This window comes from Papilio polytes, unplaced genomic scaffold, assembly GCF_000836215.1.
Source record: "Papilio polytes unplaced genomic scaffold, Ppol_1.0 DF824158.1, whole genome shotgun sequence".
NCBI lineage: Eukaryota > Metazoa > Arthropoda > Insecta > Lepidoptera > Papilionidae > Papilio > Papilio polytes.
In genome coordinates this window covers 2751915-2765954 of record NW_013525046.1, presented here as the reverse complement: position 1 = coordinate 2765954, position 14040 = coordinate 2751915, and the positions used below count along the sequence as shown (strand labels likewise).

General features: G+C 34.2%; 2 protein-coding genes across 2 annotated transcripts in view; both read left to right on the top strand.

Annotated features, from left to right (window-relative positions):
• Positions 1–4859, top strand: part of LOC106111517 (protein groucho-like) — a 14674-nt gene extending 9815 nt beyond the window's left edge. The window contains exons 13-16 of the mRNA XM_013293635.1: positions 488–605; positions 1223–1387; positions 2682–2881; positions 3743–4859. Coding sequence (XP_013149089.1) covers positions 488–605; positions 1223–1387; positions 2682–2881; positions 3743–3850 — 591 coding nt within the window. The 3' untranslated portion in view covers positions 3851–4859. The remainder of the gene's footprint in view (positions 1–487; positions 606–1222; positions 1388–2681; positions 2882–3742) is intronic.
• A 411-nt stretch (positions 4860–5270) lies between these two features.
• The window catches only part of LOC106111598 (conserved oligomeric Golgi complex subunit 1), a 9995-nt gene continuing 1225 nt past the window's right edge, over positions 5271–14040 (top strand). The window contains exons 1-12 of the mRNA XM_013293732.1: positions 5271–5407; positions 5660–5824; positions 6216–6364; positions 6767–6921; positions 7311–7539; positions 8109–8241; positions 8788–8960; positions 9529–9828; positions 11080–11311; positions 11808–12141; positions 12448–12888; positions 13418–13597. Of these exons, the coding sequence (XP_013149186.1) occupies positions 5271–5407; positions 5660–5824; positions 6216–6364; positions 6767–6921; positions 7311–7539; positions 8109–8241; positions 8788–8960; positions 9529–9828; positions 11080–11311; positions 11808–12141; positions 12448–12888; positions 13418–13597 (2628 nt within the window). The remainder of the gene's footprint in view (positions 5408–5659; positions 5825–6215; positions 6365–6766; positions 6922–7310; positions 7540–8108; positions 8242–8787; positions 8961–9528; positions 9829–11079; positions 11312–11807; positions 12142–12447; positions 12889–13417; positions 13598–14040) is intronic.

Genomic DNA, 14040 nt, shown 5'->3' with positions numbered 1-14040 from the left:
GTCGCCTACCCTTAAGCGAGGACACACATAAACAATATTTCCCCTTTTTATGCGTCTCCGTAAATCCACGTTCTCTTTCCTATTCTTATGAGAAAAAGGGTAAGACGGTAAAAGGAATAAAGTTAGGCCTACGGTAACACACTCATCAGACGAAATGCGGAATTGCACCCACTTCACACCTGTCTTCTGTGTGGTATGTCTGCAGTGCGAGGTTGTTAAAGCGGGTCCTACCACCGAAAACTGTACTAACTCTGAAACTTTTTTTAATTTCCTATATTATACTATACATGTTACTTTATATCCAAAAACCTCAATGACATTATCGGCCGTGCCTAAAAATTAATTTAATCTTGTTTTACAATTTAATGGTCTTCCAATTTTCTGGGATCTTTTTCACCGTCAACTAAGCCTCTAAAACTTAAAAATAAGTAACAAATACTTAATCTCAAATGTGTGGCTTACGACTGTATTTAGTTTCCGTTGATATTTTGACCACTCAAGTTCATATATTTATATATGTTTCCAGGTTTGCTTTAGTTGCTGTTCAGATGGTCATATCGCTGTGTGGGATCTCCATAATCAAACATTAGTTAGACAATTCCAAGGTAAGACGTTACAATTATAATAGATAAGAAATTTGAATTTCCATCGTATTGCGATAATAATTTAATTTACCCTGCGTTTTTTAAATTATAATGATTTAACATAATGTTTATTAACACATGCAAAACATAGTTACGAAGACGTGTAGATAGACTCAGACATGAAATTAAAATTATTGCTTTTCTATGTCACGTTTCTAATTAACGAAGACAATAGTATTCGTTGATTAAATACATCAGTAAGAGCACTCGAAACCGACATGCTTGCAGATGTGGATTAATGTAGAAATGAGAGATGTCAGAATCGAGCCAAATCATCTGCTTACCCCACTAAGATGTGGGATTGAGTTATATTATCTAATTGTTAAATTAATATAAATCATACTAATATGCGAAATTTTAGATAGATGGATGAATGTTTGTTAAAGTTTGTAGCTTAAACGATTTTCGATGAAATTTGATATATATCTAGAGAATACTCTGGAAGAACATATAGGCTACTCACTTTTATTTTTTTAATTCCATGCGGACGGAGTCACGGGCGAAAGCTAGTACAAAATAATTTTGCAAATATTACAAATTGTTACTTAGGACAGTTTATATAAGAGCTTGTTGTGTAGGGCACACGGACGGCGCATCGTGTATCGACATGAGCGCGGACGGGTCGCGGCTGTGGACGGGCGGGCTGGACAGCACGGTGCGCTCCTGGGACTTGCGCGAGGGGCGCCAGCTGCACCAGCACGACTTCAACAGCCAGATATTCTCACTAGGATACTGTCCTACTGGTAATATCATCATCATCAGCTCTCTTTATATCCACTCCGGGACTTCCACCAGTACAGTGGACAGTCGTGTACACAAGGCATAATATTTATGAACTCAATGTTGCCAGTTAGTGTTCAAACTATATTAGTTATTCTCGATTGCAACTGGAATAGTGTGGGGTCAAATTATTGAACCCTACTTTAGTAACGGCATCATCATTATCATCATCAGCTCACTATACATCCACTGTGGGACTTTGAACAGTACAGTGGACAGTCGTGTACACAAGGCATAATATTTAGGGACTTAATGTTGCCAGTTAATGGTTACACTATGCTATATATTCTCGCTTTCAACTGGAATAGTGTGGGGTCAAGTTGTTGAAGCCTACTCTTGTCATCATCATCAAAAGCTCACTTTACATTCACTGAGGGACTTAGACCAGTACATTGGACAGTAGTGTACACATGGCGTAATATTTATGGACTCAATGTTGCCAGTTAGTGTTCAAACTATATTAGTTATTCTCGATTGCAACTGGAATAGTGTGGGGTCAAATTATTGAACCCTACTTTGGTAATGGCATCATCATTATCATCATCAGCTCACTATACATCCACTGTGGGACTTTGAACAGTACAGTGGACAGTCGTGTACACAAGGCATAATATTTAGGGACTTAATGTTGCCAGTTAATGGTTACACTATGCTATATATTCTCGCTTTCAACTGGAATAGTGTGGGGTCAAGTTGTTGAAGCCTACTCTTGTCATCATCATCGAAAGCTCACTTTACATTCACTGAGGGACTTAGACCAGTACATTGGACAGTAGTGTACACATGGCGTAATATTTATGGACTCAATCTTGCCAGTTAGTGTTCACACTTTGCTACTTATTCTCGCTTGCGAGTGGAATAGTTTGGCGTTAAGTTATTGAACGTACTTTCCAACTGTAGTGGACAAGAATCAAAGGCATAACACTTAGTTAGGGATATCTATTTTCACATGTGGCTATTGGAATTCGGCATAATAGTGAAGCACATAGATTATGACCATTAGCAGATACGTTGCTGATGTTGAAACAACAGAAAAGCATATAAGAGGATATTTCCCCAAATATGCGTCCCAGTCCTTTCTCTACCCACTCTAAATACTTTCTCTTCCCATTTTATCGTTATACGAATAGGGTGGAAAGTGAAAATTACTAAAATTAGGCCTCCAATAAGCACACACAGACTATACATCTGACGCCTTTGTGTTACATTCGTATGAATATTAAAGCGAATATAACTGAAATCTTCATCCCTTACCAGGTTCGTGGCTGGCAGTGGGCATGGAGAACTCGCAGGTGGAGGTGCTGCACTGCGGCAAGCCGGACCGCTACCAGCTGCTGCTGCACGAGAGCTGCGTGCTCGCGCTCAAGTTCGCGGCGGCCGGCAGCTGGTTCGTCTCCACTGGGAAAGATAATCTGCTCAACGCGTGGCGGACGCCGTACGGAGCTAGTATATTCCAGGTAATCTTACTAATATTATAAATGCGAAGTTTAAATGGATGGATGCATGGTTGTTAGAGTTTGTAGCCTAAACGGATGAACAAAATTTCGATGAAACTTGGTATGGATGTAGGGGATAGTCTGGAAGAGAACGTAAGCTACTTACTTTTGTTTTTTTTCAACGCGGAAGGAGTCGCGGGCGAGAGCTAGTAATATTATAAATGCGAAGTTTAGATGGATGGATGGATGTTAGAGTTTGTAGTCGACACTACTAAACGGATCTCAACGCAATTTGGCATAGATGTAGAGGATAGTCTAGAAGAACTTAAGCTACTCACTTTTGTTATTTTTTATTTCTACGCGGATGGGGTCGCGGGCGAAAGCTAGTATTAATCTAATACCACGTTGTAGAACCATCGGTTAATAAGTGTTGTATTGTGGTGTTGGTAAAAAAAAGATTATTAGGAAAAAACTTCACATAATATTTTGAGGTAGGAGAGATTAAAATAAGTTACTGATAATATAATTTTTTGAATAAAGTGCCATTTGCCCTCAATTTCATCATGTGTTCTTTCAGACTATTTTTACATCTGTGAAATATTTGACACCATTGCAATACACATTTTAAATACTTTGTTGGTCCTGTAATTACGTGTTTGTCATCATTTTTTTAATTACCTTGTTGTTTTTTTCTCTTATTCCTAATTGTGTTGTAGTGGTGATAGGATTAAATATTATTCTATTATTATTTTATTTTATATTTCATCAAGATCTCCTAAGCCGTTTTGGAAATACGTTTTAACTAGTAATAAATATCCATAAATTGAATTCAATATAATATCGCAGTTGTTTTACGAATATAATTTTATTTTTGTATTCCAGTCGAAAGAATCGTCGTCGGTGCTGAGTTGTGATATATCGTCGGACGATAAGTTCATAGTGACAGGGTCTGGTGACAAGAAAGCGACAGTCTACGAAGTGATGTATTAAGACAGAGATAGTGATAGTGGTAGACATAGTTGATATCGCGGTCCAGTGCAGATGTACGGTGTGGCAGATTAAAATGTTGTATCAGTGTACACATTCCAGTCGCTGGAATACTGGTATGGCTACTGGCATTACTTCAGTATAGTGTCAGTGACAAACTATTACTTTCCCACAACTTACATCAAGTAAATACCACAAATGTGCTAGCTACTTCATGCTAGTTAGTGTTTGTTTGTGGCTGGCACTCGCCAATAGCTTGATACAAGTATTCCAGCTACTGGCATGTGCATTTCCGCCCATAGTTTAATTTAAGCATGAGATTTTATGTAAAAGAATTTTTGATGTAGGTTTGGTTTACAGACCAGTGCAGCGGAGAGTAGATTTTTATTACGAGGTATAAAGTCTCATGCTAAAAAGAATTTAATAAAATAAATGTAGCTTTTTTATTGTAAATATATGAATAATGAAATAAGCATTAAAATTTATATGAAAACATTTTGTAATTGAAGAAAACATATCAATGTGTCGAACTTATTGTTTTTTTATTGTCAAATTGTAATGTATATTTTTTATGTGTTATTTTTTTTTCGTAAATTATTTAAAACGAAACTGTTTTTGTCCAGTTAATTTGATGAACATTTAATCTGTCATACCATAATTAAATCAGATGCAAAGTTGATTATTCAACTTTTATAAAAGTATAATTGTATTTAGAAAGAAATATATAAATTCAATTTGATACATTTTTACTTTGTAAACAATTAAGTTATTTGTTAGTATTCTAAATTCCCTTTTTTTCAAAGTTTTTAATAAAAAAATTGTAAAATAGACAAAACTCAAGTTTGTACCTTTTTTCTGGTTCTGTTTGTATAGTCAACTTTGTATTGGATGTTGTATAAAGTTTATTGTAACAGAAGGAACAATGTTGCAATGTTAAATGTGGATAATTTTAGCGTTATTGTATATTTTTTATATGAATGATAAGAAAATGAAAACAATTTTATTTACTAAATTGTATTTCCTTATTTCTACCTTTCCCTTTTCTTGAAGTCTCAAAAGTATTCATTGATTTTCATGAAGATTACACAAGATAAGTTACTGAAGAAAAAAACATTTTGAAGCTACAGCTAATACCGCAAAGCAACTTCGATAAAGATTTCGCTTTTTGCCCATCAAATTACTGCATCATACAAAAAAGCATTAAATATAGAAAAATTTTTCACAATTTCCAATTGAGGAATTGGAAATTGTGAAATTGAACACTTTCTTTTGGTATTTCTAAACAGAAACGATGTCAAAATGACAGTGACACTGACGTTTGCATTTGACGTAGGATTGTTGACGTCCCCGATTTTCGTAGAATTTGTTCAAAAAATTAAAAAATACAATTAAGTTGAATTAGATGCCTTAAAGTGTTTCAATAATGCCTCAACCGAGCTTGCTAGATATTGTGCCGGAAGAATTATTTCAAACACATTCTATCACGGAGATAGACCATGTACAGAAGAAATTGCAGTATGAAATCGAGCGAAAGAGGGAAGATTTAAGGGCGATGGTAGGGTAAGTTATCAGGATATTTCATTTCCTAAACACCTTATTCCGTTACTTTATAAGCTAAAATTTTAATGAACTATATCTTATAATGTTGGCGTGGTTATTTCAAAAGTGCACGTCAATTGTGAAGGTTCTATATCTTTAAATAATTTCTAAGATAAGAAATAAGTATAAAGTCGTTGTAAAATATAGAACTTAAACCCATCAATGTGTACAAAATACTAACGAAAAACGTACAACTGCATTTTGTTTTTTTAGAGAAAGATATCGCGATTTAATCCAAGCTGCGGACACAATAGAAGAAATGAAATTAACAACAAGCAGCACTTTAGATCATATAAATGAAATGACAGTTGCATGCAAGAGTTTACATGATACACATTTGGTTGGCTTCAAAGTTCAAGAACAACCTAAAAAACCAAGGTAAATAAAACCCAATTAAGCTTTTAATGTTACATACAAGCTATATAAACTATTACTAACTATACCTCACACTAATATTATAAATACATGAATTTAGATAGATTGTAGTTATGTATTGCCTGATTGGCTCAATGGTTCTTGCTGAATGGCACATTTTTTACTTTGATGTGGGCTAATAATATAAAGGGCAAAGATTTGTATTTTTATATGCATTGAAATAACTCAAGAACTACTTGGCCAATTTTACAAATTCTTTCACCATTAGAAAGCTAAGTTATCGCTAAGTAACTTAGGCAATACTTTTTAATTTCACATCCAAGACGCAAGCAACAACTAGTAAAATATGGAATAGTATTAGAACTATGAATAAAAATTTATACCTTTGTTTCAGTTTTCAATTAAAGCCAAATCCTGCACAAGTTATAGCAATACAAGTAAAATTGTTAATGGAAATACCTGAAAAAATATGGAAATGCATTGAGCGAGATGACTTTGTTAAGGCATCGCAACTGTTTATTATGGCAAGACATATCAATACAGGTAATAAATCAAATTTACATTTAAATAAGATATTTCTATTACGCCTTAGTTTTATCCTATTAATATTGTAGATTACAAAAAGTATAGATGGAGGGATGTTTCTTAGAGTTTGCATCCAAGTTCCAAGTAAATGGTGTTTTGGGGTAAAAACATAGTCTGGAAGATCACATAGGCTTTTTACTAAGTTTCATTTTAAATTCTGCATGGACAGTGTCAAGACAAAAGTTATTAACTATAGATTATAAAGAAATAATTACCTGTAAGTTTTAGACAGCTTTTAAAATATGAATAGGAAGTCTGATAAAAAGCATAATTTTTGAATATAGTATCTTTTAACAGTGTTATAGTTTTTAAGATTATTGAGGATGAGAATTAATTTTAGTAAAGTTTTTTAATTACCAGGGTTGCAGTTACAAATAGGTGGTGAAAATGCCAAACCCAGTATGCAGTCGATACAGAGAATTGTGCAGCAACAATGGTTATCAATCTCTAACTTCAGTCAGACAATTATCAATGAGTGTAGGAAGAAATTGCAAGATGTCGATATTAGTGTATCAGTAAGTATAAATTAAGTATACACTGCCATCTGTAAATTAACATTCCCCTCGCATTTTGTTAAAAAAACGATATATTTGCCACAGCAGTGAAAACCAAAGATTTTTTTCAATTCTGTACTACTATGATGGCTAGAATGTCTGTGGGTCAGGGGTTTAAGCACTTGATTTGTAATATACTGGGTTTGAAGCCATGTATCAATGATTTTTGATATAAAATTTCATATGTACAATTGACTTGATGTTCTTACGGTGAACGAAAACACTGTAATTATATGTGCGAAGTCAACCCGCAGTGCGCCAATACTTGAATAGTCTGGTCCTAACTTAGAATAGGCTCCGAGCCCTAAAGTGAAACTATGACTTGAGCAAAACATTATTGACTCTTACAGGTGGCAAGTTCTTGTCTTGTAAGTCTTTACCTGCTAGACTCTCAGACTATGGTGGAACTTCTCAACACTCTCATTGGCTTACACAGTGACAGCAGTTTGCGATCCACCCTACAGTTTGATCTGACACATATATTAGAAGGAGATGTCAAAGCACAGATTAAAAAGAAAATTGTTAATGGAGTTAAAATTGTTTTGAAGACAGTTGTTTTGGTGTATGCTTGTTTTGTAGGTAAGTTTTTTTTTATAACATAAGGTGGCAAACGAGCATGCCGCCACCTGAATCCGCCAAAATGGCGAAGCGACCGCTGCCCATAGACATCCGCAATTGCAGATGCGTCGCTTACCCTTATCCGACGGAGGAGTAGACGTACATAAACAGGATATTTCCACTTCCTATGCATCTCCTCCACTGTCAAATCACTTCCCCTTCTCATCCTCTCCTTATAAGAAAAGGGTGGTAACGAGAAAGGGACTTAAATTAGACCTCTGGCACCACACTCATCAGACGAAACACGGAATTGCTTCCATTTGACGCCTGTCTTCTGTGTGGTCGTGGTATTACTGGGGGCGAGCCGGCCCTGCAGTGCTAAGATGTTAAAGCAGGCACTACCACAGTTAAAACTATTTATATAAAAGTATTGTTAATAATTTTATATAAATAGTTTTAAAGTTTTACAGAATATGTGTTGACTTAAATTTTGTAATAAAAGATTTATTATTTGAAAACATTACTGTTACTGAATATTTAAAGTTGATTATGATAAATATATTATAAAGCAGGGTTTTAATTGCTTTTAGATAATGAAGGTGGTGCAGTGTTGGAAATGCTGAAAGATTTATACAAAAGGGATTCCAAAACTCTATTAGATTTAGTGGAGTTCAGTGACACAGCGTCATTGCGATTGTTACCATCTGCTATATCTAATTACAAGTGAGATACAATTTTTTTACTTCTTATTTACACACACAATTTATTAAAAAAATCTACTGATATAAATAACTTATTTATAACTTTAAACAATATAGCTTGTCATACAAGCTATTCCCTTCTGACCTCATCCGCATGGAATTATAAAAACTTTATTTTATATAACAATTACCATTACTATGGTAACCTTGCTTCCTTGATGCCAGCTTGTAGTTTTTATCCCGTTCCCGCAGGACGGTTTTTTCAAAATTATTTATTCTCTAAGCTTAATAGCGTGAAAATTTCTAATCGTAAGCTTGTAAGTGTAAGGATTTTTAATTAGAAATACATTATTAAAAATGTATTGTGATTGCTGAGATCCTAAATAACTAAGTAATGTGATTACGCTTTATTATATTAGTATAGATTACCTTTTTGTCCCAACATCTTAAAATAAAAATCTCTTCATAACAAGTCAGAGAAATTATAAACATATCAAAAAAACCAAGTAGTCACTACATAATATGCAAAATACACTCTATGGTATATTAATAAGGTTCAAATTTCCAGATTATCAACTCGGAAGGAAATACAAGCAGTAGCTAAGGAAGATATATCGAAATCAGTACAAAAATGGAGTGTATGGGTGAAGACATACATTGAGAGTAATGTACAGACTTTGCTGCAGAATGTCACTAGAGTTAAAGTTCTACACGAGATAAGAGAAGAAGCATTTAAAATAGGTATTATAAATTCACTAGCTTATGCCCGCGACTCCGTTCGCGTGGAAAAATAACTAGCTAATGTGTTTTTCCAGACTTCTACATCCATAAATTTCATCGAAATCCCTTCAGCAGTTTAGGTTAGACTACAAACTCTAACAAACATCCATCCATCTAAACTTTCCCATTTATATTACTAAGAGGACTATATGCTCCTAGGAAATCGAAAAACGTAAATTATTTAAAAAATGTATATAATATTTATGGTAACTGGCCAACATAATGGAATTTACATAAATAGAAATTACAAAACCACATAAAAACATACATAAACTTTTGTCAGTTCTGAAATTGAAAAAAAAACAATAAGACCATAGACCACTTGGCGTGGTCCTGATACGCCACACTTTTAAATTACCCAGAGAATTAGATATTATCATAAAATTTTTAAAAAAAGAGGGTCTATCAGCCATCTTAGCTGAATTCACTTTCCTCTTAAACAAACTCTTTCTCCATACATCCATATTCGGTCTATCTCTACATTTGTTACCATCTTTGTAGTCACTTGATGTTAATTTACTTTTTATAGAAACACCCTCAAACTGGAGTGCAGTGTGCACAGCTCTAGATATACCGGAAGTCCATGTGTGGTGTCACTACTTCCAGCCTTTGTTGACCTCTCGAGTCAAACATATTATAGACAACCGATGGCTCAAAGTTTACGATGGTTTTAAAACTCAATTACTAGTTGATTTAACTAAAGTATCTTCTGATAATGAATTAGAGAAGGAATTCGATATAAATTGGTTTGTATGGAAGGATCTTATTGGTGAAACTGTTATAGAATCAAGGAATGACGTCATCAGTGTTATGAATTCGCTAATGAAAGGTAAGTATCGCTTAGTTTTAATAAAAAAAAAATGTTTAATCCTTGTCAACACTACAATTATGAAAAAAAAATAAACACAAAATAATGAGAAACATAAGTAATGAAATGAAAAAAAAGAAAAAGAAATATTTAAAATTAGCGTTGCAATGCAATTAAGTGATAGAAACCTAAACTAAGAGCTAAATTAACTATTCTGATTAAATATCTAATTGTAGACTAGCTGTTGCACGCGACTGCGTCCACCTTAAATATAAGCTTATGTTATTGATAACGCAGCTTTCTAATGTGAAAGATTTTTTAAAATCCAGTAGTTTTTGAATTGAGTTACTTAATATATACAATATCTTTTATCTTTATGATATTAGTATAGAGGAAATAATTGTAATTTTGTAGAATTATTGATTAAAGAAATCTTATATTATCTTAAAGCAGTTATTACTGAGTAAAGTAAATTAAATTAATTCCTAGATATATTTAAATTCCTCGCATTCGAAGTCGCGAAGTTTTCAAAAAGAGAATTGTATAAATTGCTACAATATACTTGTTTTATCAATTTTAAACATTATTAACAACATAAAGATATCTATTGAATAAAAAATGAAGGTTTATTTAGCCAGACTAGAAATAACCATTTATTGTTTAAAAACATGGAACTGACTCGAGTACAAAAGTGAACAGTAAAGAAATTATTAAAACAACCCCAAGCGAGGGTTTTCATAAACAGTAGAACCTCGATAAGTTAAAGTCCAAGGGAAACACAAAGTGTTTTCAGTTGTAGAGGTTTTGGGGAAGGGGACATATTATTTTATTAAGTTACTAGCTGTTCCCGTGCGATTTCATCCGCATGAAATTATGAAAATATTATTTCATTGTTTACATGTGTCAAATTATCAATTGCAAATGTCAAAATGACATGACATGATGACAACCTTGCCTCCTCGATGTTGGCAGCAACTTATGGTCTCTTTCCTATATTAGGATTTTTATCCAAAATATTAACCCCCAAAGTTTAATGGCGTTAAAATTTATAGCCTAAAGCGTGACGTAAGTGTAGGGCTTTTTATTAAAAAAAAATAATTATTCAAAAATATGCTGTGATTGCTGACATCTTAGGCAACAAAGAAGTGTGTGTTTACGCTTTATTATAATAGTACAGACAGAGGTTTTTAAGTTACCGAGGTTTCAGTTATCGAGGTTCTACTGTACTTGGTTTAACTATAACATGGTTTTTTTAATAGCATTTTTGTATAGGTATGTCAAGACAAGACCGTGGCTTCACACCGAACATAGAGAAACTCTGTCAAGGTTTAGATGATGAATTACAGAAGCTTCTAGAAGATTTGAAAGTGTATTTATATCCAGAGAAGAGAAGTAGAAGTAATAAATTACTGTTTTATGAAGAAGATGATAAACAACAGATATACAGCGATAGGGAGGATATTGAAGTTTATTTGAGAAATGTCTCTGATACAAATATACAAAGGTAAAGATTTTAATTAGATTATTGTAAAGTTAATTTTTCTTTCTTTTTCTGTAGCTCTGTGTGAAGTGCTGTACACTTTGTGGGCCTTGGCTTGGTCCAGAATTTTTTTCCATTTCGGCCTATCTCTGGCCACGGTCCTCCAGTTCGCTATGCCAACGGTTTTCACGTCTCTACTTATGCCGTCTATCCACCGTTATCTTTCAACGTTCTTCCAACTCTTCCAAATTCTTCAAACTTCCAAATCTTCCAACGTTATCTTAATGTCTTCACTAACATTCGCCCGCGACTTCTCCGTGGAATTTCAAAGAGTGTTTCTATGTATTCTTGCAGATTATACTCTACATTTATGACACATTTCATCGAGATCCATTCAGTAGTTTAGGCTACATCTAGACTTTCGCATTTATAATCCTAGTAAGATAAACTAATGTAAAATCAATTCCTTTTTTAACCAGAAATTCGTTTGACTATTTCACAATAATGTATTAATTTTTAGTATGTTACAATACATAAAAGCGTGTTTCGAAGAGCCAACTTTACAATCAACTGAGTTACAAAGGAAGAGTACAGCGGTGTACTCGGCACGGTTCATACAAGCGATAGTATACCTTATGCCTAACTTACGTAAGTGCTATATTCCTGAAGACAACGCGGATATTATAGAAGAAACTGCAATAAACAGATGGAATAATATAAGTGGAATATTGAAAGAGAATTGCCAATACTGTTGGGGCAAATGGTTGGACATTGTAATGCAAAAGGTGATAGATTTGATCAAATGTTTGCCGCAAGAATTCACTTTGGAAGCCAATGTTGACTATTTGATGATGGTAATAATTTTTTTAACAACTGTTAGTAAAATATGATTGTTTTCTATACTAATATAAAAGAAAAGATTTGAACTTTTGTTAGTTTTTACAAGCAACGATTATTAGCAATAGTTAGTTTATTATGAGATGGTAAACGATTATCTGAATTCGCCGAAATAGCGAAATAACCGCTGTATAGATTTGAAATTCGTTTAAATGACGGAAAAAAGAGGAAATTTCCCCTTCCTAATCATCCCCTCAACTAAATTCCTAAAATTAGATTTCTTCAAAGTTTTTTTCTATTATTGAAAATTATTGTTTTTTTAGCAATGGGATGTAATACAAATACAAGAAAAAGACGACGAAGGGAACTCTATAGAATCGACTATAAAAGTTCCCGCGGGACCTTCTATTAAATTACAAGAATATTTATACTCAATCAGTCGTATTTTAGACGAAGTTGTCCCCCACACGTTACCGCACGAAGTTCATACAGAATTCGTGGAAAGAGTTACATCCGTCCTTCTCGCACACTACAATAATGTGATAAGAGAGAAAGAGACAGATATAAATCAGAGATGTGCGCTTCAGTTGTTGATGGATGTGAGACATTTGACGTTGCTCATGGTTCCGAGAGAGAATAAGAAATGTATGGAATATTCTCAGGATATTTGCGAGTTTTTAAGACAGAAAATAGATCCGTTTGACTATGATGTTTTTTATCCTTATATCCAGATTAATTTGAAGCGATCAGTGCAAAGAGTACAGGTAAATATATACATTATAATTGTATTATCAGATGATCTCCTTTGATTTAGGGTAGGCAACCCTGCAATTGCTGATGTATATGGGAAGCGATCCGCTTTCTCAGCGAATTTTGGTGGCCGCTCGCTTGTTTGCCACCTTGTAATCTATACATATAATAAAATTGGAGTGTCTGTAATATCAAAGGGAAAATTCCAGATTTCGGGAAGATGATGTATTTGCGTTACTCATAACGAAAATCGCGTTTAAAAAAATTTGTTTGTCTGTTTGTCTATCTGTCCGCAAGCCATGTTTCTTCCGGGTAATCTCATATAGACATAGACCCGCATATTATAGGCTACTTTTTTTCAATTCCGCGCTGTCAAAATGGCAACCGGACCGTTATCTCTGGAACGGGTTGACCGATTTGGACGGGACTTTGACTGAAAGCCGGTAAAAAGTAGATGGTCGCGGGAAAAAGACGAACATTTTTTTAAAACCACGCTAACGAAGTTTGCGGGCTCGTATGAAAATATGGTATTCCGTTTGTCAGACGTTGTTAGGCAGCCTGGTGCTGCATCACGGCCAGCTGCGCGGTGTGGTGGGCAGCCGCGCCACGTCGGGCGGCTCCGCGGACAACGCGGCGCGCCTGCTGGCTGCCACCGACGCGCACTGGTTCACACTGCTGCCCGTCGCCGCGCCCGCGCCCGTTATGCACAAGCAGGATAAAACTGTAAGTCATACTTCTGTATACTAAAGTAAAGCGTAAACACAAACTTCTTTGCTATGTTAGATACTTCTTACTAATATAAATGTGAAAGTTTAGATGTATGGATGGATGTTTGTTAGAGTTTGTAGCCTAAACGGCTATACGGATCTCGATGAAATTTTGCATAGATGTAGAGGGTAGTCTGGAAGAACACTTAGGCTACTTTTGTTTTTTTTTATTTCCACGCGGACAAAATTATTTCTTAAAAATAAATTACATACATATCTTTTTGTAATTCTGTAATTACATATGTTAATTATTTATAATTTTTATTTAATTTAAATATTTTTTTTTTATTATTTAATGCACAAACATTCTCTTGTACATATTTCTGAAGTTTTATCAAAATCTTTCAAATGGTTTACGTTAAAACAAAGTAGATTATCTATTTATATATTATAGAACAA